The sequence below is a fragment of the Cibotium barometz genome, chromosome 47 (assembly GCF_041138505.1).
Source record: "Cibotium barometz isolate CiBa-2024 chromosome 47, ASM4113850v1, whole genome shotgun sequence".
NCBI lineage: Eukaryota > Viridiplantae > Streptophyta > Polypodiopsida > Cyatheales > Cibotiaceae > Cibotium > Cibotium barometz.
Genome location: NC_141092.1, coordinates 22,248,898 through 22,275,767, shown reverse-complemented (window position 1 = coordinate 22,275,767; position 26,870 = coordinate 22,248,898). Strand labels below are relative to the sequence as shown.

The 26,870-nt window shown below is 43.4% G+C and overlaps 1 protein-coding gene across 1 annotated transcript in view; it reads left to right on the top strand.

Annotated features, from left to right (window-relative positions):
• LOC147611509 (dynein-1-alpha heavy chain, flagellar inner arm I1 complex-like) overlaps positions 1 to 26,870 on the top strand; it is a 247,334-nt gene that overhangs the window by 181,150 nt on the left and 39,314 nt on the right. Inside the window, exon 38 of the mRNA XM_086784911.1 lies at positions 2,553 to 2,626. Within this exon, the coding sequence (XP_086641037.1) occupies positions 2,553 to 2,626 (74 nt within the window). The remainder of the gene's footprint in view (positions 1 to 2,552; positions 2,627 to 26,870) is intronic.

Here is a 26,870-nt window from a genome sequence, read left to right as displayed (position 1 = left end):
TTCATGAGAGAGTGGGATCATGGCATGTTTTTCATTGCCTCTCATACAGGACCCCTCTGCTTGTTCTCCATTCTTGTAAATTTTTTTCATACTTATAGAAGTCTCTTTTCCATTTTTTTTTAAAGAGCCACTTGCGTGCTTGCTACCTGTCCACCCCCTTCCTTCCACTATGCTTCACGGGAGAAGGTTGCTTCTCCCTCTACCGCTTCTCTCCATTGCCCCCATCCCCTTCCCTCTACATGAAACCCCCCTGCCTGCATGCCTCTGCTTCCCCCATCCCTTTCCTCTACATGAACCCCCCTGCCCGCCTTTCTTTGTCGCTTCACTTCCTCTCTTCCTTTGGCTGCTGTATCCCCCACTTTTTTTTTCCCTAGAAACAAGATCTTTCTATTAGTTAACAAAAAAATAGCCTCAACGGGCTAGATACAAACTCGCCTCCATGTATAGAGGGAGGATCAAAGAACAAAAAAGGGTGGGAAGGATGCACTTCTCCTCCGGCTGGCCGCTCTATACGAGGAGGAGGCTATCTCATACAAGGGGTGGGGGAGGGAATAACCACGCATGTGGTCTGAAGTGCCAAGTGGGCTCACCACCACTATCTGTGAGAAAAGGACCTCAGGAAGGCGTCCAATGTTTCTGCATACGGTCATAACCACCCTGAAGCTTCCCCCCACTGGTCACGGAGGGTATGAATGATGTTGAGCCACATGCTCATGATGGACTCTGTAGGCAGGGTGTGGGTGCCTTCGATGGCTTTGCTGCATCGAGCTCTCCAGATGTGCCTGTTGAGCCTTCAAGAAATCCCAAAGACAATGTCATTGAGACTCTTGGGGATGGCCACATCTCGAACATGCTGCAAGTCTACCTCCAATGGCCAACCACGTACCAACCACCAAACTCCTATGTGCCAGCAGCCACAAAAAGAGAGTGATCTTCTGAGATCCCAGAGTCTCTTCCATAAATCTGAGAGAAAGCGTGGTGAGAGGCCCTAAGAGTGCCAGTATCTTGCTACTGCCAAGTTCAGCCCCCTCCGTTCTTCACCCGGTCTGAGAGTAGGGACTCTCTAAATGTATCCTTGGACAAGATTCCTTGCATTCTGCACAACAGAACTAAGAAAGGCATGCTTTTCATCGGTTGGTAGCATCCCTCCACTCCCACTCATTGGTGTACTAATGCAAGTACCTAATAGGGCATCTGTTGTACAACAAAAGGCTCAAAGCATCTCTGATCATCCCGCCGGGAAAGGGGGGGGGGGGTGTGAAGTTGGGGGGTGTTCAATATAGAAGTGCTTCCCTACTCTTTGTACAACTCTCCAATCTCTTCACAAAGATCCAAAATCCATATTTTCATAAGGAAATCCAAATCATCCATACTCCCATTCTAGGCATCCAGAAAGTTATTCCAGACACGCACAAGAGCTAGCTGTGTCTATCTGAATAACCAATATCAATGACATAAATCATGTGCAAATGAAATATTTCATATAATCATCAAGGAGCAAATGCCTCATTCCCCAACCCCGATGTCACATCAAATGCATACTACTCTCTCCACTGGCTTTCATGCATACATGTGAACACTAGGCCAGGAAATAGAAGACCGATTAGCCGTACACATGGATGTAGAACATCCACTGGATTTGAGCATCGACATCAAGTCCTCAGCATACTAGATTCTACTCTACTAACACTTGACATAGACAAAAGTCCCCTATCAACAAGGTGCTAGTCCACATGACCCTTGGTGTAGACATAAGTCCCCTGCCAACCGGGCATCATGTCCACTCTACCACTTGCCCTCCGTGTTGGTACTCTGTCCGCATGACCCTTGTGTAGACATAAGTCTCTACCAATCAGGCGTCATGTCCACTCTAAGACTTGTACTCTGTGTTGGTACCCTGACCACATGCCTTGGAGGAGAAGAGAAAATCCTTGATCCATAAAACATCATGCTTCATAAATACATCATATCCCGAAAAGGGAGCCATAAAACTGTAAGGTATATATAAAACCATAAAACCATAAAGCCATAAAACTGAAAGGTATATATAAAACCATAAAACCATAAAAAGCCCAAGAACCACTTAGCCAGTGATAACCATATATATGTGTCAAACCATCATAACCTCAACTCTATATGAAAACCATATGAACCAGGCTTCCGAGCCTTTAACAGTGTTTTTCAGAAATCAACCAAGGCAAACAACATACTTTTCTCCTTGTATGGGCATACAAGGGTTAGATGTTCAATAACACACAATTCCAAAAATCAAGAAAGTGCATAAACTTCACAAACTCACAGTATTAGCATTTTAGGGATACCTTTCTCTTAGAAGCTACATGTGCAGTTCAATGTTAAGGCTTGAAGTTCACTTTGCTCAATTCTAACTACAGTTGCAAAGACTAGAGTTTAGTTTGTAAACAAAGATATCATAGACAAAATTAAAAATTTTGCCTTAATGCCAGGATACCCAAGAGATTGGAATCTGATCTCCCTAATCATTTTCTGTTCAAAACTTGTCCATTAATGGATTGCCATTTTTTCCCTCTCAGGTCACACTAGCAGAAGCAAAAATTGTTGTAGATGTAAAAACTGCTGAATGCAATCAGCTACTGGAGGTTATCAGGTAACTCAACATTTCCTTCTCAGCTTGGGAAACCATTTATTATTGTCCAATGGAAATTTTGAAAAGAAACAATTGTTAAAGTTCATGAATGATCCAGTTTAATTTTCTTCAAAGTCATAGCTGCATATAGTGCTCGAACTTTACCCCCTATTTTGTACAGCACTCAACAAAACTTACTCTTCCCATACTTAAATGGTCCAACTACAATGTCATTGAAATATAAATTCATGTTTCAATTGAAGTAGTTGATCGGATTTCAAGATGTATCATGTAGTCATAAACTCAAGTTAGTGTATTTTCCAAGAACCTCTTGGAATGCATTTTATGTGTGCATGTGCAATTCAAAGTTTTGGTGGACACTAAAATTCAGCCTATAAGCTTCACATGTAGATAGATGTAGATCTAGCGTGGTACAGATTTGCAATCAGACTCCAGGATGTTATTTGAAAATATGGGAAATGGTATATGGGCATGGAAAGGCAAAATGTATTGATTGCAAAATCAACAATACAATTATTGACAGAGTAAAGTCAGTATAGGAGGCTGGATGCTCAAGAGCAGGATGACCTTCTACTAGAGGCTCAAAATTGCTTGAAACACAATGATGCCAGGAAACTTCAAAAATGGCAAATTAAAATCTCTCAAGGATAAAGGTTGCTCTTCAAAGACCTTCTTTAAGAATCTGCAAACTTCCAGGCAGAGTCAATCCATTCATAGACTCAGAAAGGACAATAAGCAGAGGACTCAAAATAAACATCGGCTAGAGAGACAAGTATTGAACCATTTCACTGACCTGCCTTTTTCGCTACCCCTGCACACCCATCACACAGCAAACGTTGCATGCGTGTCACGTTCTTTTGCAGCAAGTTAACCAAATTGTTACACGTCAAACTACGTTGGAAATGGAAGTGTCTTTTACAGAGAAAGAGTTGCATGATGCCCTGCATGGTTTAGGGAAATGAAAATCTCTTGGCTAGGATGGCTTGACAATAGAGTTCTTTCTTGAGTATTGGGATTCATTTAAAAAATGAAGGTGCTTTATATCATTAGTATTTGTTGGCAATCTGGTGTGTTGCCAGCTTCTTGGAAGCACGGGCTCGTGCATTTGCTCCCTAAAAACAGCTATGTGATAAACTGATAGATTGAAGACCATCACCCTCATGCTTGTCATTTACAAGCTAGTTGCTAAAATGTTGGTCAACAGATTGAAAGATGTCCTTCATGATGGGTTACACCCTGCTCAATATGGTTTTGTGCCTAGGCCACAAATCATGGATAACATTGTAAACGCCTACATAGGAATTGAATATGCTAATACACGAATCAGGATGTACTCATAATGCAAATAGATATTGAAAAGGCCTTTGACACAGTTCAATGGCAATTCATAGCTCAAGTGATGGACAAAATGGGTTTTGGTCCAAAAATGAGGAATATCATATACTAGCTGAATGAGGAAGGGACAGCCCAATGTATTATTGGAAATGAAACTCTCTACTCCATGGAAACTTCAACGATCCATGAGAGAGGGATGTCGACTGAGTGCCTTGCTTTATGCGATAGCTACTCACCTATTGCTCTTGTACATGGAAGGGAGGCTACATGGTATTGACATTACAAGAGCGAGTCAATTTGTTAGTCAAGCGTATGCAAATGATTCCTTCTTCTTTCCTAAGAACACACAACTTGATGTCAATGCAATCATCGATGCGCATTGAAGCTATATGGATTAGGTGGCTAGATTGAAGGTTAATTTTACTAAGTCGAAGATGTTGCCTCTTAAAGAATGTGATTGGCATTCCATTCTTTGGCTAGGTTTCATATTGCCTCCTCACCAGTTAATACGGCATCTTGGATATCCCATCGGATGGAAAGTGTCTCTTAAGCAACAAAGGCAATGGGTTATGGATAAGCTGAATCATAAGATTGAGTTTGGAAACTGTCGACATGGCTATTGCATGTATGGTTGCGTATTGTCCAATCCATCATCATGGCCTATGTTCAGTTCTACTTGCCTCTTGTTCCTTGGTGAAATAAGGATATTGACAGTTTCATGTCCAAATCTTTCGAATGTTTATGGCGGACAAAAGGAGATAGAAAGGCTGTCAAATTGCTCAAAAAAGAACTTGTATGCACTCCCAAAATGCATGGAGGCCTGAATTTTTTAAACATTCGCTACCATGTCATTGCAAGAAAGGCAACACTACTTCTTCAATTCCTTCACCAAAAGCAACCTTGGACTTTGATGCTGCCACATTTGATTCGGACAATGAAAACAAAAGCTTTTGGGGATTGGATAGTTTCCTATCAAGACGTCATATTTGGAAGATTTGAAGGCCAGATTGTGAGCTGCCCTTATTCTGCAAAACTTATACATGACTAGCACTGGTAATATAAGAATTACTAAAAAAAAAGTGTGTGTGTGTGTTGTGTGTGTGAAAGGCAACCTGCGACGACTGAACTGTGCACTCCTTGGTGTGTGTGCGACCTGGACTGCCGTCTGTGAGAGACCTGTGTCAGAGAGGCTATGGACTGTCGAGCTACTCATGCTTCACCTCTAGACTTTTTCACCTACATGACTGCTCGAATCGCAGATCTGTTCGCCTATGTCCTGCTCAGCTTGTTTCTCGCTTTTTGCCTACTCGACCTCTTTGTTCATTTTGACTTGCTCGCCTTGAATCGATAAGTATGGAACTTGATGCTATACACATGGGTGAAAAATGTTTTGAGCTCAAATGGGGTGCATTTGCAGGAGCTTGTTTTCGCTATCTTAAATTTGGACACTTTGTAGATGACTGCCCCACCCTCAAATTACACCAACTTGCTGATTCCTTGCTGCCGGCAGCTTTAGTTAATGATAATGCCCCTCCATCTAAGACAGGTCAAAAAGGACCCATGATTGGTATACAAACTAGAGAAAAAGGCGTTGTGCAGCAACAATTAGCGCCCCAACAAGCACAATAAGTCGCAATGCAAAAAAAACATCTCTTCTAAGGACAAAGCTACTATAGATGTGCGTCGGCCTGCTTTTCTTCTCTTTTTTCAGAAAGAGACTTCTATTAAATATGAAAAAAACATACAACAATCACAGCTATAAGCCGAAAAAGAATAGAATCACCCCAATATGTAAGGTGATTTCAACCACTGAGGAGCATCATGATGCCATGTAAGACCTGTGGTACTAGAGGAAAAGAAGATGCCATGGTCCCACTCCCACATAAATATCACGCGCTTGGCCTGCGCAGAACGAGAGGGCCCCTTAATGCGAGCCTAAGTAGCCATAAGAGTATGGATGATATCACCTCATATAGTACTAATCCACTGAGACCCAAAAATTTGGACACCCTCAATAGCCTCCGTGCATCTAGCTCTCCATATCTTCCATGTTGTAATACTGGCAACAATCTCCCAACTGGTGTCAATCCTCTGTCTGGGGGGTGTATAATCAGAGTGAGGGACATCCTGCAGTAAACCATGCTGGGCAATACCTCTATGAATGAAAATAGCAGAATTTGTACCACTGCCCTCATAAAAAAGCTGCGGACCGGACTGGGAGAGCCAAGCAAATGCCCCCCAAGTCACATGCATGGCTCGGCCACTCAATTTTCCCATAAGTTGGACTAGAGAACCCCAAATATTTTGTGCAGTGCTGCATCCTCATAAACAATGTTGTACAGTCTCAGAATCTGCCGCACACCTAGGACAGGAAGGTGCTACACCGAAAACCGATCTCCACTGATTGGTGGGGAGACCACCATGTAAGAATAACCAAAAGAAATGAGAGATCCGGCTCCTTCTGTATGAGTGCCAAAGTCTATGCCAATATCTGCGCTATATCACTAGAGAAATATCATAGCTCTCCCAATGAGGACTGAGAGTAGGGATCCTATGCATCCTCAAGTGAGGAGAAGCCTGCCATTCCGGATGGTGAAACTGAAAAAAGGAAGGCTTTTCAAAGGATCTAAGGCATCAATCTACTCCCACTCTCCTGGATCCCACTGAAGATATCTAATAGGACTGCCACCATATAACCACAAACACCAAGACCTATGAGTCACTATCTAAGGAGAAGGGTCAATAAACCAATGCTTACCCGAACGACCAACAATCCTCACTGGACTAAGCCTAGTATCTGGGATGATCTCCTCCATACTACATCTCCTCAATCTCCCTCCAGGCATGATAGAGTAAATGATGCAATCTGTAGCCTCCTGGCCGCCTGAGAGAGCAATGACCTGCAGAGGTATGCCTATCCTCGAAAAAACTCCTAGCCAACTGGGATGATAGTCTCCATGAACGGTCCCAGAAAGCCACTCATGCGGAATAGTTGTATCAATCTGATCAATACGAATGTGAGAGCCCCTAAGGTGTTGAATGGATGCAGCTCTCCGATCCTCCGGAAGACTCCTAAAGGTCTTCCAAGCAAGAACTGTGTATGCACATCTCCCAAGATGGTGCCCTGATATCAGCCTCTATGAACAAAAAACGTGTGCTGGGCATCTAGTCTCTCCCGACCCTGCGTGTACATCCGGAAATCTGAGACAAGAAAAAATCCTTCCAAGGCTCAGTGCTGCCTGGTAGGAAACCTCTGACCACAAGTTTGCAAAGCAACACCCTGCACTAAACATCCGGATCGATAATATTCAAGCCCCCCTCTCGTTTGGGCTGAATAATTGTGAGCCAAGCTACCCTGGCACAAGTGTCTGAGGTGCCATCCAAGCCCGACCAGAGAAAATTGTGGATCAATCTCCGCAATTGACCAATGCACGCACGAGAGAAGCACCAACAAGAGGCAATAAACCAAGCTGAGGCAAGAAATAGCTGATTAGCCACCAAAGCTCTGGAAGCTAAATCTAATCTCTTGGAGCTCCAATGGAGGAGCTTCTTCCGGATACTCATAAGTACCGGAGCAAACTGTTGTGCAGGAGAAATATCAATCCCAACTTGGGATCCCAAATATCTAGCAATGCATCATCTGCTGATCCAAGTAAAACCAAGCTTTGCACCCAAGCAACTCTCGGTGAATCACTAACCGAAGACCTGCTTTGGATAAGGATGACTAGCAAATCCCTAATGCCAAAAAGATTATATGGCCACGTCAGTTACAACTCCATCATTGGTCTAATCCTTCCACTACGCAGACTCGTGCTTCATCTTTTGGTTCTGCATCTACCTCTGTCGAGATAGATGCTTGTATGCTCTAGTCTCATGTTGTGAAAGGTGGCATTCGGGCTTTGCAGGGTGATATAGATATGATGATTACTTAACCGTCTTTTTTCTCTCCTCTTCATGATGATGAATGCACCTATAAAATGTGTATCATACAGTCTACATGGTTTGTGTTCCTCTGACAAATGGAGACTTGTTTGGGAATATGTACATACGATGCATCCTGATATCATGTTTTTTCAAGAACATAACCAGCATGAATTTGTTGGCAAAATAGGTTTCTTTGGTGATTACTGTATATATATTATGCTAGCTTGGGTTCTTTTTCTGGTGTTTGTGTGTTGGTTAAGCAAATTTTACAGCCTGCAATGGCTTATAATGATCCAAATGGCAAACTTATTACTGTGCAATGCATGCTCAATGGGGAGCTCTATGAGTTTGGCTCCATGTATGCCCCTACAGTTTCAGCCCGTTGAACTCATTTGTGGCAATTTATGAGTCGGTATCCTTGGTTGTCCAATGCACATATCTGTGGGGATTTTAATAACTCCGCTTCTCCTCAAGACAACACTCGGGGTCATTCATATATGCTTTCTTCTGAGAAAGTGGCCTGGAGAAATGTTGTGGTTGATCTTGGATGGCGAGGTCTATGGACAGCCACTTCTGTGATAAGAGAGGTTTTACTTTTCACCATAATGCGGACTCGGATTATTGTGCAAGATGGGATCACTAGTACCTTCTGTATGCAGATCATCTTGACACTTTTACATGTTGTATGTGGATTGATTACTCTTTGAATCTTTCTCATCATACATCAGTTTGGTTGGGTTTGTACTTTGATATTCCTCTTGATGAGATCTCCTTACCCACTAAACGGCTTCTATTGGTGAACAATTCTTATCTCTCACATGCACTATTAGAGGATATGACTATTTGATGTTAAAAATACCTTACAAGCTGAAATGTATGAGAACATAGACATTGACGGTTATCAATGAATATGGCAAATGGTATTTGGGGAATGAGAGATAATGTATATATCAGCTGAAGAATATGTTGCAGTTTCTAGAAGAGAGTAGTCATATTCACATGCTATCTTGGCAAGAGGAGGATCATATTGTTCATGCAAAGCATATACTGGCTCTCAATGATCAACGGAAATTGCAGTTGTTCATCCAAAGCATTCTTCAAAAGCTTGCATGTCTCCAGATAAAAACAATGTATATCTAGATGATAAAAGAAGATGGCAATTGGACACACGACATATATCAACTAAAGCATGAATGTGTTATGCATTTTCAGCATGTTTTTGCGGCACCACCCGAGATGACTCCTAATATTCGTAAGCCTAGGCAGGAGCTTTTGTCTCCTATTTCTAACATTGTGGAAATGGATGAAGCTGCTGATTTGGAGGCCATGTTTTCAACTATGGAACTAAACATAGCACGAAAGGTGCTTGGTAAATGGAAGACTCCATGATAGGATGGATTAACTATGGAGTTTCTTTTGCAGTTCTGGCCTATGCTTGAAGAATCACCTTTGCTTATGATCAATGAGGCTTGGAATTCGGGCATCAGCCTTTTGCTTGGTAGGAGGGATTGATAAGATTGGTGCCAAAAAAAGGATTTGTGTCAAAAACTTTCTAACTGGTGCCCTATTACCACTCCCACTCTCCTGGATCCCACTGAAGATATCTGATAGGACTGCCACCATATAACCACAAACACCAAGAGCCATGAGTCACTATCTGAGGAGAAGGGTCAATGAACCAATGCTTCCTCGAACGACCAACAATCCTCACTGGGCTAAGCCTAGTATCTGGGATGATCTCCTCTATACCACATCTCCTCAATCTCCCTCCAGGCATGATAGAGTAAATGATGCAATCTGTAGCCTCCTGGCCTAGAAGAGCAATGACTGCAGAGGTATGCCTATCCTCGAAAAAACTCCCAATCAACTCGGATGATAGTCTCCATGAAAGGTCCCAGAGAGCCACTCATGCGGAATAGCTACATGAATCTAATCAATACAAATGCAAGAGCCCCTAAGATGCTGAATGGATGTAGCTCTCCGATCCTCTAGAAGACTCTTAATTTTGATGGCATACATTCAATTTTTCCTCCCTCTTCTGGCATGGTCAAAAAACCAAAACCTCTAGTTTTATGACAAAAAGCATTGAACTCTTCTGGCAAAATTCTCAATATAAGGCGGCCTTGCAACTCATGAAGTATGACTTTATTTGCTTGCCGAAAATGCAATGAGGCCTTAATATTTTGAAAATATCCATTATCATGTTCTCGCACACAAAGCCACTGTGCTTCCGACTTTTATTGCGGAGCAACAACCCTGGACACTTATGATTGCAGCTCTTCGCTTTGATGTGAATACGGATGCATTTGGCAAATGGCAAATGACTCACCGGGAAATTTTTTTTGGCAATGTGGATGGTAGAATTACTTGATGCCCTTATGTCTCTCGTCTTCAACAAATTGGAAGCTTGTTCTACAATATATTCAGTGGTCAAGTAGACATCCTGAGATTGGCAATACTTTGAGACAAGAAAATATCTTTTGGAGCCATGCATTCCCTACTCCTTTGGCTCTCTATTCTCCTTGTCAAGCTTACTTTCTTTCTACAAAAGGCATTCAGGTTGGCCGCGATGACGATGCTGAAGGAAATGTTTTGTCCTTTCCTCGAGCTCAAAGTCGTTGGCACTTGGTTATGCACTACAGACCTTTATGGCGTATGTTATAGGAACAATTGCAGCCTTTTACTTTTCTTACAGTTGTTCCGGATGGTGAAAGAACAGAGGATTGGATTTTCCACAGGACAGATCCTAGACCTTATCCTAGATTCTCTTTCCCTCAAGTTTCGGTTGCTTTGATCTACAAGTTGAATAATCCTACACCTTGGTTTGTCGATCAAGTTAATAAGATTTGGCTTCTCATTGAGACAACTCATTGGTGGAAACAAAACCTAGAGAAAATTTCGCATAGTAAATTCCCGCTCAAATGTAGATTGTTTTTATGGCGATGCTTGTTGGGAGTGCTCCCAGGTGGAGAACTTCTTGAGAGAAGACACATAGCTGCACCGAAATGTCCTTCTTGCCCTTGCATAAAGGAAATAGTGATGCATCTTCTTTGGTCTTCTCCACAGACCAAAAGTTTCCTTTGTCAAATTTCACATTTTCTTCGGCTCAAATTTCCAGGGTATTCCTTCTCCAGCCAGATTTTTGTGGCTCTTTGGCAAGTGGCCTTCTACATTGGATCATGCTCAACCTTAATCTAGACTAGATATTGGGCTTTATGGACAATTTGGCATGCAAGAAATCAGTTGGTTTTTCATTCCAAAAGGATTGAACGCTATCCTTACTTTCGTCCATCCTTGCGTCAGTCTTTGTTTGATTCCATAGGCTGTAATCCTCTTCTTTCCAGGCCTGGTGCCCTCTCCGAAGGATGTTGGACAATGGTTGAACACAGTGTTTGCAGGTTTACGTGTAGAAGGTGTTTACTATGCAGCCCATGGTTTTTATAAGGTGATGCTCAAGCAACAGCTATTTCAAAGGTCTCCTTTATTCTTTTTTGTTTTTGTTTTTCGAGCCGGGGTCTCTCCTTTGTTCTATGGTCAGCAGATGGTCCATGTGCCACCTTGGACCCCTACTACTGACTATCAGGTGCTTGTGCGGCATCGTTGTCTAGTTAGGGTGGAAGTTGTTGTGATGCTCTTCCATATCTCACACAAAATCTTGCTCTTCCATATCTCACACAAAGTCTTGGCATGGTTATCTACCCTCCCAATGTCATGGGTAATCGTAATAAGCTCTGTCTTTTGTGGGACAAGGATAAACCAACCCCTGAATCGATAAGTCTGGAAGTTGATGAAGTGCATATGGGTGAAAAATGTTTTGAGCTCAAATGGGGTGCATTTGCAGGAGCTTGTTTTTGCTCTCATAAATTTGGACACTTAGCAGATGACTACCCCACCCTAAAATGACACCGACCTGTTGATTCCTTGCCGCCGGTAGCTTTGGTTATTGATAATGCCCCTCCATCTAAGATAGGTCGAACTAGACCCATGATTGCTATACAGACTAGAGGAAAAGGCGTTGTGCAGCGCCCCAACAAGCACAACGAGTAGCAGTGCAAAAAAAACATGTCTTCTAAGGACAAAGCTTCTATAGATGTGCGCAAACCTGTTTTGGATAAGGATGGCTGGCAAACCCCTAATGCCAAAAAGATTATACGGCCACGTGCATTCCCTACTCCTTTGGAGCCGTGCATTCCCTACTCCTTTGGCTCTCCATTCCCCTCAACAAGCTTACTTTCTTTGTACAAAAGGCATTCAGGTTTGCCAAGATGGTCAATGCTGAATGAAATGTTTTGTTTTTTCCTCAAGCTCAAAATCGTTGGCACTTGGGTATGCACTACATACCTTTATCACACATGTTATAGGAACAATTGCAGCCTTTTACTCCTTTTACAATTGTTCCGGATGGTGAAAGAACAGAGGATTGGATTTTCCACAAGACAGATACTGGACCTTATCCTAGATTCTCTTTCCCTCGAGTTTCGGTTGCTTTGATCTACAGGTTGATTATTCTTGCGTCTTGGTTTGTCGATCAAGTTAATAAGATTTGGCTCCTCACTAAGACAGCTCGTTGGTGGAAACAAAATCTAAAGAAAATTTGGCATAGTAAATTCCTTGCATAAAGGAAACAATGATGCATCTTCTTTGGTCTTGTCCACAAAACAAAAGTTTCCTTTGCCAAATTTTCTTGGACTCAAATTTGCAAGGTATTCCCCTGAGTTTTTTGGCTCTTTAGAAGATGGCCTTCTACATTGGATCATGCTCAGGCCTTTCTAATCTGGACTAGTTAGGCCTTTCTAATCTGGACTAGTTATTGGGCTTTATGGACAATTTGGCATGCAAGAAATCAGTTGGTTTTTCATTCCACAAGGATTGAACACTATCCTTACTTTCGTCAATCCTTGTGTAAGTCTTTTTTTGATTCCATCCACCTGGATCAAATAGATGATGGCCAATTGGCTTTGTTTTTTCAGTACTTTTAGCTTATGTGACTGCTCTTTAAGAAGTTTGTCTCTTCTTTGAGGACTTCTTTCTTTGTATAGTGAAGCAATAGAACATAGCCTTTTACACAAAAAAAAAAAAAAAAGTGTATGTGTGTGTGTGTGTGTGTGTGTGTGAGACGCTCGACCTGCTCGACCTGCTCGCCCCCTTGTGTGTGTGCACGTGTGGTGAGACGCTCGCTTGTTCACTCCCTTCTAGTTATGCTAGCCTGTGTGACTCTTTGACTGTATGTGTAAGGCTCGCCTGCTCTCCCGCTTGACTTTTCATGTTTGTACCTTGCTTGCCTGCGACTCTGCTCCATTTGCTTGCTACTCACTGCCTCTTCTTGTTTCATAGCTTCCATCTTTTTTTTTCTCTTCAGCCTCTTGGCTGCCTTGTGTGTGTGTGTGTGTGTGTGAGAGAGAGAGAGAGAGTCCTATTTCAATCATGACTTCAGGTTTGGATTTTTGTACATATGCTCGAAAAGAAAGACCTGCAGATGCTAAGCGCCGCCTATCAGAGCCTGCATCACAAGATGATGAACTTACTATGGAAGCTCAGTACGTCTTTGACACCCTTAAGGATAACTTTCAGTAGTCACGACAGGAATGGGGCAAACCGGTTCCAGAGGTCACGTACAAATTGAAATTGCCGTCCCTCGTGAATCCTCTCAGGAAGTTGTCTCAAACTGCAGTTATAATTTTCTTTCCAGGAAGAATCCCAGCGGCCAGTGATGTCGCAAAGTGGATTAAGTCCATCCTTGGAGGATGCTTTGTAGAGGGAGTGTATTTTGCTTCCAGAGGCTTTTATGAGGTGCATTTATCAGATGCTTCGTGCAAGCAGAGGCTTCTTGAATTCTCTCCCCTGTTTTACAGAAAGCAGATGGTACATGCTATGCCCTGGTCCCCAAACAAGGATTATCAAAGTCTTATACGACATCATTGTCCTGTATGGGTTGAGGTTGTTAACTTCCCGGATTATATGCATGAAGAGTTGCCTGGCCTGGCTGCTTCTTTGGGACAGGTCATTTGTCCTCCACGCCCCATGGGAAACCGTAACAGGTTCTGCATTCTCTGGGACATTGATACACCTACCCCTCCTTCTATTGCAGTGGAAGTTGAGGGAGTACAATTGGGAAAAAAGTATTTTGAATTCAAGTGGGGTGTGTTTGCAGGAGCTTGTTTTGCCTGCCACAAGTTTGGGAATCTAGCCTCTGAATGCCCAATGGTTCTGCATCAACCCCCTCCCAATGCCTTGCCGCCCCAGACACGGGAAAAGAATGAGAATTTGCAAGCTAACACAGCAAATAGAAATGGAGCAAAGAATGCCAAACCAATCAATCAGGTGCAGTCACTTGCTGGAAAAGGAAAAGATAAAGGAAAAGAGAAGATGAAGGAATCTGCGGGGATTGATCAGGATGGTTTTCAACAACCTAAGAAGGTGGTTGTATTGAAGCAACGCCCCCTTCAATCTCGTCAATGGGATGCTTCTTCTCCCTTACCAAGACAGGCTTCTACTTCAGCTCCTGTCCTTCAAAATTGGGTGGGGGTTTTGAAGAAGGGCATCCCCATATGTGATTCAGAAGAAGGGATAATGCTATGTCTTTTATGGGTCATGATGGAATGCAGCCCATGCAGGCAGAGGCTTTGCCTCTCTGATGTCTTATTTTTTATATCTGATACTTTGCTGTATATACCTCTTTCATGCCTCAAACACGTAAGTGCTTTACCTACAGTGTACAGAGCCTCTGCAATGTCTCAAAGTGGAGGCTTTTATGGAATTATGTACATAAAATGCAGCCAGATATTGTTTGTTTGCAAGAGCATAATCAACACTCCATGGTTGGTCATCATGTTTATTTTGGCGGTTATGATATATATTATGCTGGTACCACTACCTACTCAGGTGTATGCATACTGGTTAGACATGAGCTGGAGCCTCAGTTAGCCTTCAATGACAGCAGTGGCAGATGGATGGTCATACAATGTAATGTCAATGGTGATATTCTTGAGTTTGCATCAGTCTATGCTTCCCAGACCTCTGCCATGAGGGCTTCATTATGGGATTCTTTATGCAGATATCCATGGAGATCCAATGCATTCATCTGTGCAAATTTCAATAATTCTCCTCTGCCAAGAGATAACACCACTTCAAGATCTCATATGCTATCATTGGAAAGGCAGAAATGGGACAGCATGCTTCTTTCTGTGCAGGCTGAAGATTTATGGGTGCTTCTCCAAGGGTTAGTGCCTGGATATACTTTTCATCATAATGCACTTACTACATACTGGGCAAGGCTTGACAGATGGTATTTGTTTTACCCTCAACAATTTGCAGATTTTAGCCCTCATCTCTTTATAGATTTCTCATTGGGCTTGTCAGATCATGCCCCATTGTGGATGAATTTGCAGCTTGGCATGCCTCTGGATGATTTGCCACCCCTCTCCAGTAGATTATTGCATGTTAATCAGGCTTATTTCCGACATCACTATTTCCAGCAAATGATCAAACTTGCAATTCATCCCTTGCCTTTGCATGCCCAGGAGGACATGAATTATGCTTGGGACAGCTTTGTCTCTCGTATGCAGAATGTCATTAGGGAGTATGGTAACTGGCATATGACTAAATGGAGGAATGAGGTTAAATGGGCAAAAAGGACAGCACAACAATTGACTGAATTTTCTCAGTTAAGGCCTCTCTCTGATTCAGAAAAGGATTCCCTTTCACATGCTCAGTTTAAATTGACTGTTTAAATTGACATCTGTGTGACCATATGTCAGATTGGAGGCCTATTACTTTGATGCTTGTAGTTTACAAACTCATTACCAAAATGATTGTGCATATGCTGCACAGGATACTGAATGTGGGACTTCATCCTCATCAGTATGGGTTTGTGCCGCGAAGACAAATCCATGACAATATATCCAATGCCTTGACTGCAATTGAATATGCTAAGTATTCGCATCAAGATGTGCTTATATTGCAGGTGGATATTGCTAAGGCATTTGACACTGTTCAATGGGATTTTATTTCTCAAATCATGACCAAGTTGGGCTTTGGTCCCAAGATGGCAAATGCAATTTACTGGCTTTATTCTGGCTCTACTTCTCAGTGCATTCTTGGGGGTCATCTGTCTCGGTCATGGACATTGGGTCGATCAGTTAGACAGGGCTGTCCTCTTAGTGCTCTCTTATATGCCATTGCGACCCATCCTCTTTTAATGTATCTTGATCATCTTACAAACACAAGACAGATGACTGGTCTTCAAATCCCTGGAGCTGCATCTTTTTTGGCACAAGCATATGCTGATGACTCCTTCTTTATGCCACAGAATTCTTCCCGGGAAGTTCAAATGCTTATGACCACTCTTTCATTGTATGGCTTGGCAGCGGGATTGCATGTCAATTTTGACAAATCTAAATTACTTCCCCTGAAACAATGTGACTGGCATTCTATTCTTTGGCCGGGTCAGGTGGTGCATTCCAAAGATGTAATCAGGCATTTGGGATATCCCATAGGATGGCATATCACCAGGAAGCAGCAGCTAAAATGGATCTTCCAAAGACTTCAACATAAACAGGAATACTGGAAGATTTCTACTTGGCCTCTTCATGTCAGGCTCAGAATAGTACAGTCTATTGTAATGTCCTATGTCTAGTTCTACTTGCCTTTGCTGCATTGGTCCTCCAAGGATATTTCAGCCTTTATGTCTCAAGCTATGGAGATGTTATGGAGGACAAAATTTGCTGTGAAAGCATTGAGACTGATGAAGATGGAAATGGTGTGCTCTCCTAGGATGCATGGTGGACTTAATGTCCTCAATATAAGATATCATGTACTTGCAAGGAAGGCGACTATGCTGCATACTTTTTTCCGCCAACAACAGCCATGGACTTGTATGCTAGCATCCATGTGTGTCAACATGAGGACTTCTGCTTATGGTCATTGGATTACTGATCATTGGGAGGTTGTCATTTTGGGAGATTTGTAGGGAAGATACCTGGCTATCCTTTATCTACTGCTCTGATACTTGACTGGAAACAAGTACTTTCTAAGGTCAAATGGGCTCCTGATAATTGCTCAGGGACAAACTCAATGAGGAAAGAAAGTATTCATTGGAGTGCCATCTTTGACATTCCACTTGCTTTACAGGAACCTGTTCGGGCATACAATCTCATGAAATTGGGAATTAGATACATACATGATGTGGTAGATGATCTGGGCTATGTCTTATCTTTTCCTCAGGCCACTGCTTCCTATGCATTGGGAATGCATCATAGGTCTATATGGAAGAAAATTGCTGATTTATTACATCCTTTTCTACCTGTTCCTCCTGTGGCTGACACAGACAGGCTTACGGATTGGCAATTGCAACCCTCTGCTACATGCACTCATCCTGTTCCTCTTCCTGCCTTAACCTCCATCAAAGCTTACAGGCTTCTTCAGCCTGCTCCATGGATTCAGCAACATGCTAATTCTCTGTGGCATATAAGGAATCCCCTCTCATGGTGGCGGAAGAATCTCGGGATGTTATGGAAGTGTAAAATGCCATTGAAACAAAGACTTTTTCTTTGGAGATGTATGACAGGCTTCTTCAGCCTGCTCCATGGATTCAGCCATGCTAATTCTCTGTGGCATATAAGGAATCCCCTCTCATGGTGGCGGAAGAATCTCGGGATGTTATGGAAGTGTAAAATGCCATTGAAACAAAGACTTTTTCTTTGGAGATGTATGACAGGCACATTGTCAGTGGGGGTCACACTTGCTAAACGTCGCATTGCACCATCCACATGTTTAAGATGTCAGGCTCCTTCAGAGACTGTTCTTCATTTGCTTTGGCACTGCCCATGTTCTAGGATCCTCCTCACGAGAATTTCATATTATCTTCGGCTCCGTTTCCCGAGTCACAGATTTGGGAAACATTTCTGGCTCTTTGGCAGATTTATGAGGTCTTTGTCTCAATACTCACTGTTTCTCTCTTGGGTGAGATATTGGGCTCTTTGGACAATCTGGAGTGAGCATAATTTGGCATACTTGGGTCGGCAGAATCACGAGTCATATGAATCTTTCCGAGCCTCATTGCGGCAATCCTTATATGATGCCTGCCATGAGGGTGATATGGATGCTTCTTGCATAGAGCTTTTCTTTTTATGTTTTTGCTCTTTGGGATACTCTCCATTTCGGAGACCTCCCATCATGTAAATTTATGAGCATATAAATATTCTGCACTGGATATTACCCAAAAAAAAAAGTGTGTGTGTGTGACATGCGAGGGATTGATCGTAGTAAAACAACGTTAGGCTTAACTAAGCTTCACTTAGAAACACTTAGAGAAAGAGAATGGTTTCAATGCAAATGCAATGCAGCTATATTAAATGCAATGGTTACACTGAGATCTATGAATGGTATGTCTGTCCTAAATGAGTATCCTTCTCGGGAAGAGAGATATGCTGAATGATGATGATGACTGAATGTTCCTTTCTCCAATGCTGAGGTCCACTCTAGAGATGCTGGCTTTCCTCTATGTAGGAGGTAGGAGATGGCTGAATGCTGACTACTGTACTACTGAATGCTGAACTCCACACCTTCCTAGAGCCTTGGGCTGAAGACCACAAAAACGATGGGAGATATCTTGGACTGAATGATGCGCTTTGCCTTTTATATGTGAACTGGATGCTGGTTAGGCTGTGCCTATTGCAGTCGGCTGAGGGAATGTGTCCACAACTAGAATTAATGCCAGTCGGCTGGCTATAGTACCCTGTCGGCTGCTGAATACTCAAGTCGGCTGCTGAATATTCCCGTTGGCTGCCCACTATGTTGCCTAATGCTTAAATGCCATGCTTAATGCTAAGAATGCTCTGATCAATGCTCATGAATGCTAAGAATGCCATGTCACATGTACACCAACTGGGTGTGCACGTGACAGTGTGTGTGTGTGTGTGTGTGTGTGTGTGTGCACGTGACTAGTAATCGAAATAATCATTACAAAAAAAAGTGTGTGTGTGCACGTGACAGTGTGTGTGTGTGTGTGTGTGTGTGTGTGTGTGTGTGCGTGTGTGGAGTGTGGAAGCTTGCTGCTGCTGCCGCCGCCCTGCCCTGCCTGCGCTGCTATCTGCTGCCCCCGCTGCCGCCTTCTCCCACCGGAACAGGCCCCCAACAGTTCGCCCAGGCCCTCGCCGTCTCCCTCCTACCTGCGCAGTCTTTCTGCCCTCTGCCGCTGCACAGCCTGCAGGCTGCGCTTCAGATTCCAGCACCCAGGATTAGCCGCCTTCATCTCCAGCTTCCTTCCCCTGTTCTCTTTTCTGCCTTGTACCTCCCCCTTTTGCTGTCGTCTACCTCAGGCCGTTTTCTGATTTCTGTATATTTACCCCTTCGCACATCTGCCCTCCTGTTTCAGCCTAAATATCAACATGGCTACTGCTGCAGATATCTGTACATATGCTCGTAAGGAAAGACAAGCAGAGACCAAACGCCGTCAGTCAGAGCCTGCAATACAAGATGATGCGCTTACTGTTGAAGCTCAGTATGTATTTGATACACTTAAAGATGACTTCTTGCAGTCCCGTCAGGAATGGGGCAAACCTGTCCCGGAGGTTACTTATAAATTGAAATTGCCGTCCCTAGTGAATCCTCTCAGAAGGTTGTCACAAACGGCAGTGATAATTTTCTTTCCAGGGAAAATCCCAGCTGCAAGTGATGTTGCGCAATGGATAAAGTCTATCCTTGGAGGATGTTTTGTAGAGGGAGTGTACTTTGCATCAAGAGGGTTTTATGAGGTGCACTTGTCGGATGCTGCGTGCAAGCAAAGGTTGCTTGAATTTTCACCCTTGTTTTACGGGAAACAGATGGTACATGCCATGCCATGGTCCCCCAACAAGGACTATCAAAGTCTTGTCAGGCATCATTGCCCTGTATGGGTGGAGGTTGTTAATTTTCCAGATTATATGCGTGAAGAGTTGCCCGGCCTGGCTGCTGCTTTGGGACAAGTAATTTGTCCTCCACGTCCCATGGGCAACCGTAACAGGTTTTGTATCCTATGGGATACCGACATACCTACCCCTCCTTCTATTGCGGTGGAAGTGGAGGGAGTGCAGCTGGGCAAGAAGTATTTCGAATTGAAGTGGGGTGTATTTGCAGGTGCATGTTTTGCATGTCATAAGTATGGACATTTGGCATCTGAATGCCCAACGGTATTACATAAGCCCCCCCCTAATGCATTGCCGCCTCAGACACGAGAAAAGAATGAAAAGCTCCAAGTTAAGACACCCACTGCAAATGCAGCAAAGAATGCCAAGTCCATCAATCAGATACAATCACCTGTTGCCAAAGCAAAAGACAAAGGAAAAGAGAAAATGCAGGAATCTACAGTGATTGATCATGATGGGTTTCAACAACCCAAGAAGGTGATTGCATTAAAGCAACGTCCCCTTCAATCTCGACAATGGGATGCTTCTTCTCCTTCACCAGGACAGGCTTCTACTTCAGCTCCTGTCCTACAAAACTGGGTCGGGGTTTTGAAAAAGGGCATCCCTATATGTGATTCAGATGAAGAAGAGAATGCCATCTCATTTATGGGCCATGATGGAATGCAACCCATGCAGGCCGATCCTTTGCCTTGTTGATGTTGTACATTCTGATGTCACCTTGTATATATCTTTTACATGCTACAAACACTTAAGTGCTTTACATACAATGTATAGAGTCTTTGCAATGCTTCAAAATGGAGACTTTTGTGGCACTATGTACATAAAATGCAGCCTGATATTGTCTGTTTACAAGAGCACAATCAACATTCCATGGCAGGTCAGCATGGATATTTTAGTGGCTATGACATATTTTATGCTGGCACCTCCACTTATTCAGGGGTATGTATTCTGGCTAGACATGAGTTGCAGCCTCAGTTAGCTTTTAATGACAGTAGTGGCAGATGGTTGGTTATACAATGCAATGTCAATGGGGATATACTTGAGTTTGCCTCTGTATATGCTTCGCAGACCTCTGCCATGAGGGCTTCTTTATGGGACTCCTTATCCAGATATCCATGGAGGTCCAATGCATTCATCTGTGGAGATTTTAACAATTCCCCTCTGCCAAGAGATAACACTACTTCTAAATCTCACATGTTATCTTTGGAAAGGCAGCAATGGGAGAGTATGCTTCTTGCGGTGCAGGCTGAAGACTTATGGCTGCTCCTCCAGGAAACCTTGCCCGGATACACTTTTCATCACAATGCATTCACCACATACTGGGCAAGGTTAGACAGATGGTACCTCTTTTATCCTCATCAATTTGCAGATTTCAGTCCTCATCTCTCCATTGACTTTTCCCTGGGATTATCAGATCATGCTCCGCTTTGGATGGATTTACACATTGGCCTGCCTTTGGATGATTTGCCTTCCCATTCTAGCAGGCTACTGCATGTAAATCAGGCCTATTTAAGGCACCAACATTTCCAGCAAATGATTAAACTTGCAATACAGCCTTTGTTTCAGCATGCCCAGGAGGATATCAATTATGCATGGGACAGCCTGGTTACCAGACTGCAGAATATCATTTGCAGCTATGGCAAGTGGTATATGTCTGAATCAAGAAATAAGATCAAAGAAGCAAAAAGGACAGCACAACAACTGACTGAATTTTCTCAGTCAAGACCTCTCTCAGAGGATGAACAGGAAGCTCTTTCACATGCTCATTTTCAATTGAATGCCAATGATCAGAGAAAATTGCATAAATGGCAGATCAGGGCGAGAACGAAGCCCCTCATGGATAAGGGCCTTTCATCCAAAGCTTTCTTTCAGGGCCTGCATGCTACTCGTAAGAAAAATTCATGCCTACGAGTTAGAAAGCTGGATGGCTCATGGACGCACTCTTTCTCTGATCTCCAAGATGAATGCCATAATTATTTTCAGAACATGTTCTCCCCTCCTGGCTCCCCATCAAATCAAATGATTGATGCTAGGACTGAATTCCTTCGACATGTCTCTGAAATAGTGGATAAGGATGCTGCTCTTACCATGGAGGGATCTTTCACTGCCACAGAGCTTGAGAATGCATTGTTTCACCTTAGCAGACATAAGTCTCCTGGTTGGGATGGCCTTACGGTGGAATTCTATATTGTCTTTTGGGATGACTTGAAAGAAGTCCTATTACAGATGATCAATGCAGCCTGGCAGGCAAACCAGATGCCACACTCATGGAAACATGGCATAGTAAAACTAGTGCCTAAAAAACATCTCTGTGATCATCTGTTGGATTGGAGGCCCATTACTTTGATGCCAGTAGTTTATAAGCTTATTGCAAAGATGATGGTGCACCGGCTGCATACGATATTGGATGTGGGTCTTCATCCTTATCAATATGGATTTATCCCGCGTAGACAAATCCATGATAACATTTCCAATGCCTTGACAGCAATTGAATATGCTAAGTACTCCCATCAAGATGTACTTATTTTGCAAGTGGATATTGCTAAGGCATTTGATACTGTTCACTGGGACTTCATCTCTCAAATTATGTTCAAACTTGGTTTTGGTCCCAAGATGGCAAATGCAGTATTTTGGCTCTACTCTGGATCTACCTCTCAGTGTATTTTGGGAAACCATCTCTCCCGCTCATGGACATTGGGTAGATCAGTACGACAGGGCTGCCCCCTTAGTGCTTTGCTATATGCCATTGTCACCCATCCCCTTCTAAAGTATCTTGATCATCTGACACATACAGGGCAGATGAAAGGGCTCACAATCCCTGGGGCATCATCCTTTTTGGCTCAAGCATATGCTGATGATTCCTTTTTCATGCCACAGAATTCACCCCAGGAAGTACATATGCTAATGACCACGCTTTCATTGTTTGGCTTGGCAGCTGGTCTGAATATTAATTTTGACAAATCTAAATTACTTCCTCTCAAACAATGTGATTGGCATTCTCTCCTTTGGCCTGGGCAAGTGGTGAATTCAAAAGATGCAGTCAGGCATTTGGGATATCCAATAGGATGGCATATTACTAGGAAGCAGCAGCTCAAATGGGTCTTACAAAGACTGCAACATAAATTGGATTTCTGGAAGATATCTACCTGGCCGCTTCATGTCAGGCTCAGAATAGTGCAGTCTATTGTAATGTCATATGTGCAATTTTATTTGCCATTGTTACATTGGTCCTCTCGGGATATTTCAGCCTTTATGTCACAAGCCATGGAAATACTCTGGAGAACAAAAGCGGCAGTGAAAGCATTAAGACTGATGAAGATGGAATTGTTGTGCTCCCCAAGGATGCATGGTGGTCTAAATATTCTAAATGTGCGGTATCATGTCCTTGCAAGGAAAATCACTATGCTGCATACTTTTTTCCGCCAACAACAGCCATGGACATGTATGCTTGCATCTATGTGTGTTAATATGAGGACTTCTGCTTATGGCCAATGGACTACTGATCCCTGGGAGGTTGTCATTGGGAGATTTGCAGGAAAGATACCAGGCTGCCCTTTCTCTACTGCTGTATTCATTGGAGTGCCATCTTTGACACTCCACTTGCCTTACAGGAACCGATCCGAGCATACAACCTCTCTAAATTCGGAATTCGGTATATACAAGATGTGGTGGATGATCAGGGATATGTTTTATCTTTTCCCCAGGCTATGGCTTCCTATCCTTTGGGAATGCATCACAGGACCATATGGAAGAAAATTGCTGATTTATTATTTCCTTTTCTACCAGTTCCTCCTATGGCTCCTATGGATCGGCTTATGGATTGGCAGCTGCTTTCCTCCACTACAGGCACTCATCCTGTTCCTCTCCCCGCTCTAACCTCCATTAAAGCCTATCATTTACTTCAGCCTGCTCCATGGATCCAGCAATATGGCAATTCTTTATGGCATATAAGGAAACCCCTTTCATGGTGGAGGAAGAATATTCGAATGATATGGAAAAGTAAAATGCCTTTGAAACAAAGACTTTTCCTCTGGAGATGTTTGACAGGTACATTGTCAGTGGGGGTTACACTTGCAAGACGCCATATTGCATCATCCACCTGTCTAAGATGTATGGCTCTTTCAGAGACAATTCCTCATTTGCTTTGGCATTGTCCTTGTTCTAGGATCCTCCTCAGGCGTATTTCTGATTATCTTTGCCTTCGCTTCCCAACTCATAGATTTGGGAAACATTTCTGGCTCTTTGGCAGACATCTCAGAACTTTGTCCCAATACTCACTTTTTCTATTTTGGGTGAGATATTGGGCCCTATGGACCATCTGGAGTGAACACAATTTTGCATATTTGGGAAGGCACAATCTCCAATCATATGAATCTTTCCGAGCCTCATTGCGACAGTCTGTATATGCTGCTTGCCTTGAGGGTGACATGGATGCATCTTGTATTCAGCTTTTCTTCGAGTGCTTTTGATCTTTGGATATTCTCCACTCTGGAGAATATGATTATGTAAACTTTCTTGTGTGCTTCCATTAGGCTCTCCTTTGGAGTCTAATGTCTTGTATATTGACTTTATGAAAATATAACAATTACTGGTTTTACTAAAAAAAAAAAAAAAGTGTGTGTGTGTGTGTGTGTGTGTGTGTGTGTGTGTGTGTGTGAGTTCGACTGCTCGCCTGCGACCCTGCGACCCTATTCGCCTGCGACTCTACTCGCTTGTGAGCCTGCGACTCTGTTCGCCTGCGAACCTGCAACTGTCCTCGCTTGCGTCTCTGCTCGACTCTGCTCGCCACTTACCTGTCTGATAAAGCCGGCGACCACATGAACGAATCTGTCCAGCGACAACGTGAGTCTTCTTTGTGCCGCTGAGTGTGTTCACTCGCCCCTGTGTGTGCTGCGTTGTACATCTCTGTTTGTGTCTGTGCGCGCGTGCGTGCGTACTGTGTGTGTGCACGTTTTTTTTTTTTTTTGGGGTGTGTGTGTGTGTGTGTCAGCCAGCCCGACTCCTGTTCTACAGCAGCGTTCTACAGCAGCAGTACTTCCTCGTCTGCAGCAGCATTAGGGTTTCTACTTCATTTGGGGCTTGCAGCAGATTCGACCAGTGGTACCACAGCAAATTGTTGTCTGCAGCAGCAGTAGGGCTTACAGCAGTTCTGGGGATTATAGAAAATTTAAGGTGTGCATGATGGAATCACCTGAGCTGGCCATTTATAAGCGTCGGAAAGCAATGAACACCTCGAATTTGGATGCCATGTCTTTGATTAAGGAATGCCTGCATGAGGATTTTGAAGAAGCAAGATGTGCTTGGGAAGGACCTGCTCCAGTCACAGAAGTGCGTATTCCGGTGCAGGAGCTCATGGATCCGGTTGCGCAGTATGCATTGAATGCAGTGATTCTCTTTTTCCCGGGCAGGATGCCTAGTGCACAGGATGTGGGACAATGGGTTGATTTCTTGCTTAAGCGTCAAGCAGTCCGGGGTGTTTATTTTGGAGCAAGAGGATTCTATGAGGTCTTGTTAGCAGACATGGAAGCTAGAGATGCTTTGTTGGAAATGTCTCCCCTCTTCTTCAATACGCAAATGACTCATGTTCTTCCCTGGGCTCTTACTAAAGATTAGCAGAGCCTTATTCGACATAAGTGCCCGGTTTGGGTTGAGGTGGTGGATTTTCCTCGTACTTGGCGTCATTTTCTTCCTTTGTTGGCTGCTCAATTGTGCAAAGTGATTTGCCCCCCGAAGTTGGATGCCAATACAAATCGTTTTTGTATTCTATGGGACACTGATCTTCCTGCTCCTACGGGCATTACCGTTGATTCTGGGGACGCAGTGGTCGGAAAGCGACCATTCAAGCTTAAATGGGGGAAATTTGCCAATTCCTGTTTTCGCTGTGGCAAATTTGGTCATATGCAATCTGAATGTTCTGAACCAAATCTACAACCCCCTCCTTCGGCTGTCCCTACCCCTCAGACTCCTCCTCCAGCGAAATCTTCCCCTGAGGCACAATCTAAAGGTGTTTCCGCATCCACATCAACAACTGGACTAAATAAAGGTAAAGGGAAGCAATCTCAAATGCCAAGTGTTCCTGCTTCCCCGAACATCAAAGACAAGGGCAAAGAGAAGCTTCCTGCTACTCAGGCGTGGATAGTACCCAAGAAAACTGTCAAAGCACGTACTCTACCATCTTCTCGCAATTATGTGCCCCCCTTGAAGAATGTTGCTCAGCAAAAACTGCCTTGTAATGATAACTCTTCCTTGGCTCAGGCCTGGGATAAAGTTGTTCGATCTTATAAGGAAGTAGTTACAGGGGGCACCCCTTCAACGTCGGATGGCCATCACTTGTTTCCTCCACATTCGAGTTTTGATTTGGCAGCTGATGTTTCCGCGACAGATGCGGATGTGCCCATGGGCACGAGTTCTTAAGCTTTCTGTTGGTTTTCTCGCCCACTGTATATACCATTTAAGATGCATAGTTCTATACATTGCATTTCATATAATGTGCGCGGATTATGCAATCAGGATAAATGGAGGCTAACCTGGCACTATGTACATACTTGCAAAGCAGATATTGTTGTTCTTCAAGAGCATAATCAGCATAATTTTGCTGGACAAACTTCCTATTTTGCGGGATATTGGATAGCTTATGCAGGATCCGCTGGATACTCTGGAGTGCTGATGCTTGTTCGCCATGAATTATTTCCCATGTTGGTATTCAATGATCCAGCTGGCAGATGGATGGTCATTCAATGTATTATCAATGGGGAAGTTTTTGAGTTTGGTGGTGTGTATGCATACACAGCCTCTACTGACAGGGCTCGTTTGTGGCATGCCATCTCCTCTTATTGTTGGTGTTCTAATGCATTTCTTTGTGGCGATTTTAATAATGCTCCAAATCATGTGGATAATACTACTGGACATTCTCACATGCTTCATGTGGAACGACAAGCTTGGGATCTCTTTCAGCACACATGTAATGCCTTGGATTTGTGGCCTCTGTTGCAAGCCAATGATCCAGGATTCACATTTCAGCATAACGCTCGATCAATGTATCGTGCTCGTCTGGACCGATGGTATCTCTTTCAGATGCAGCA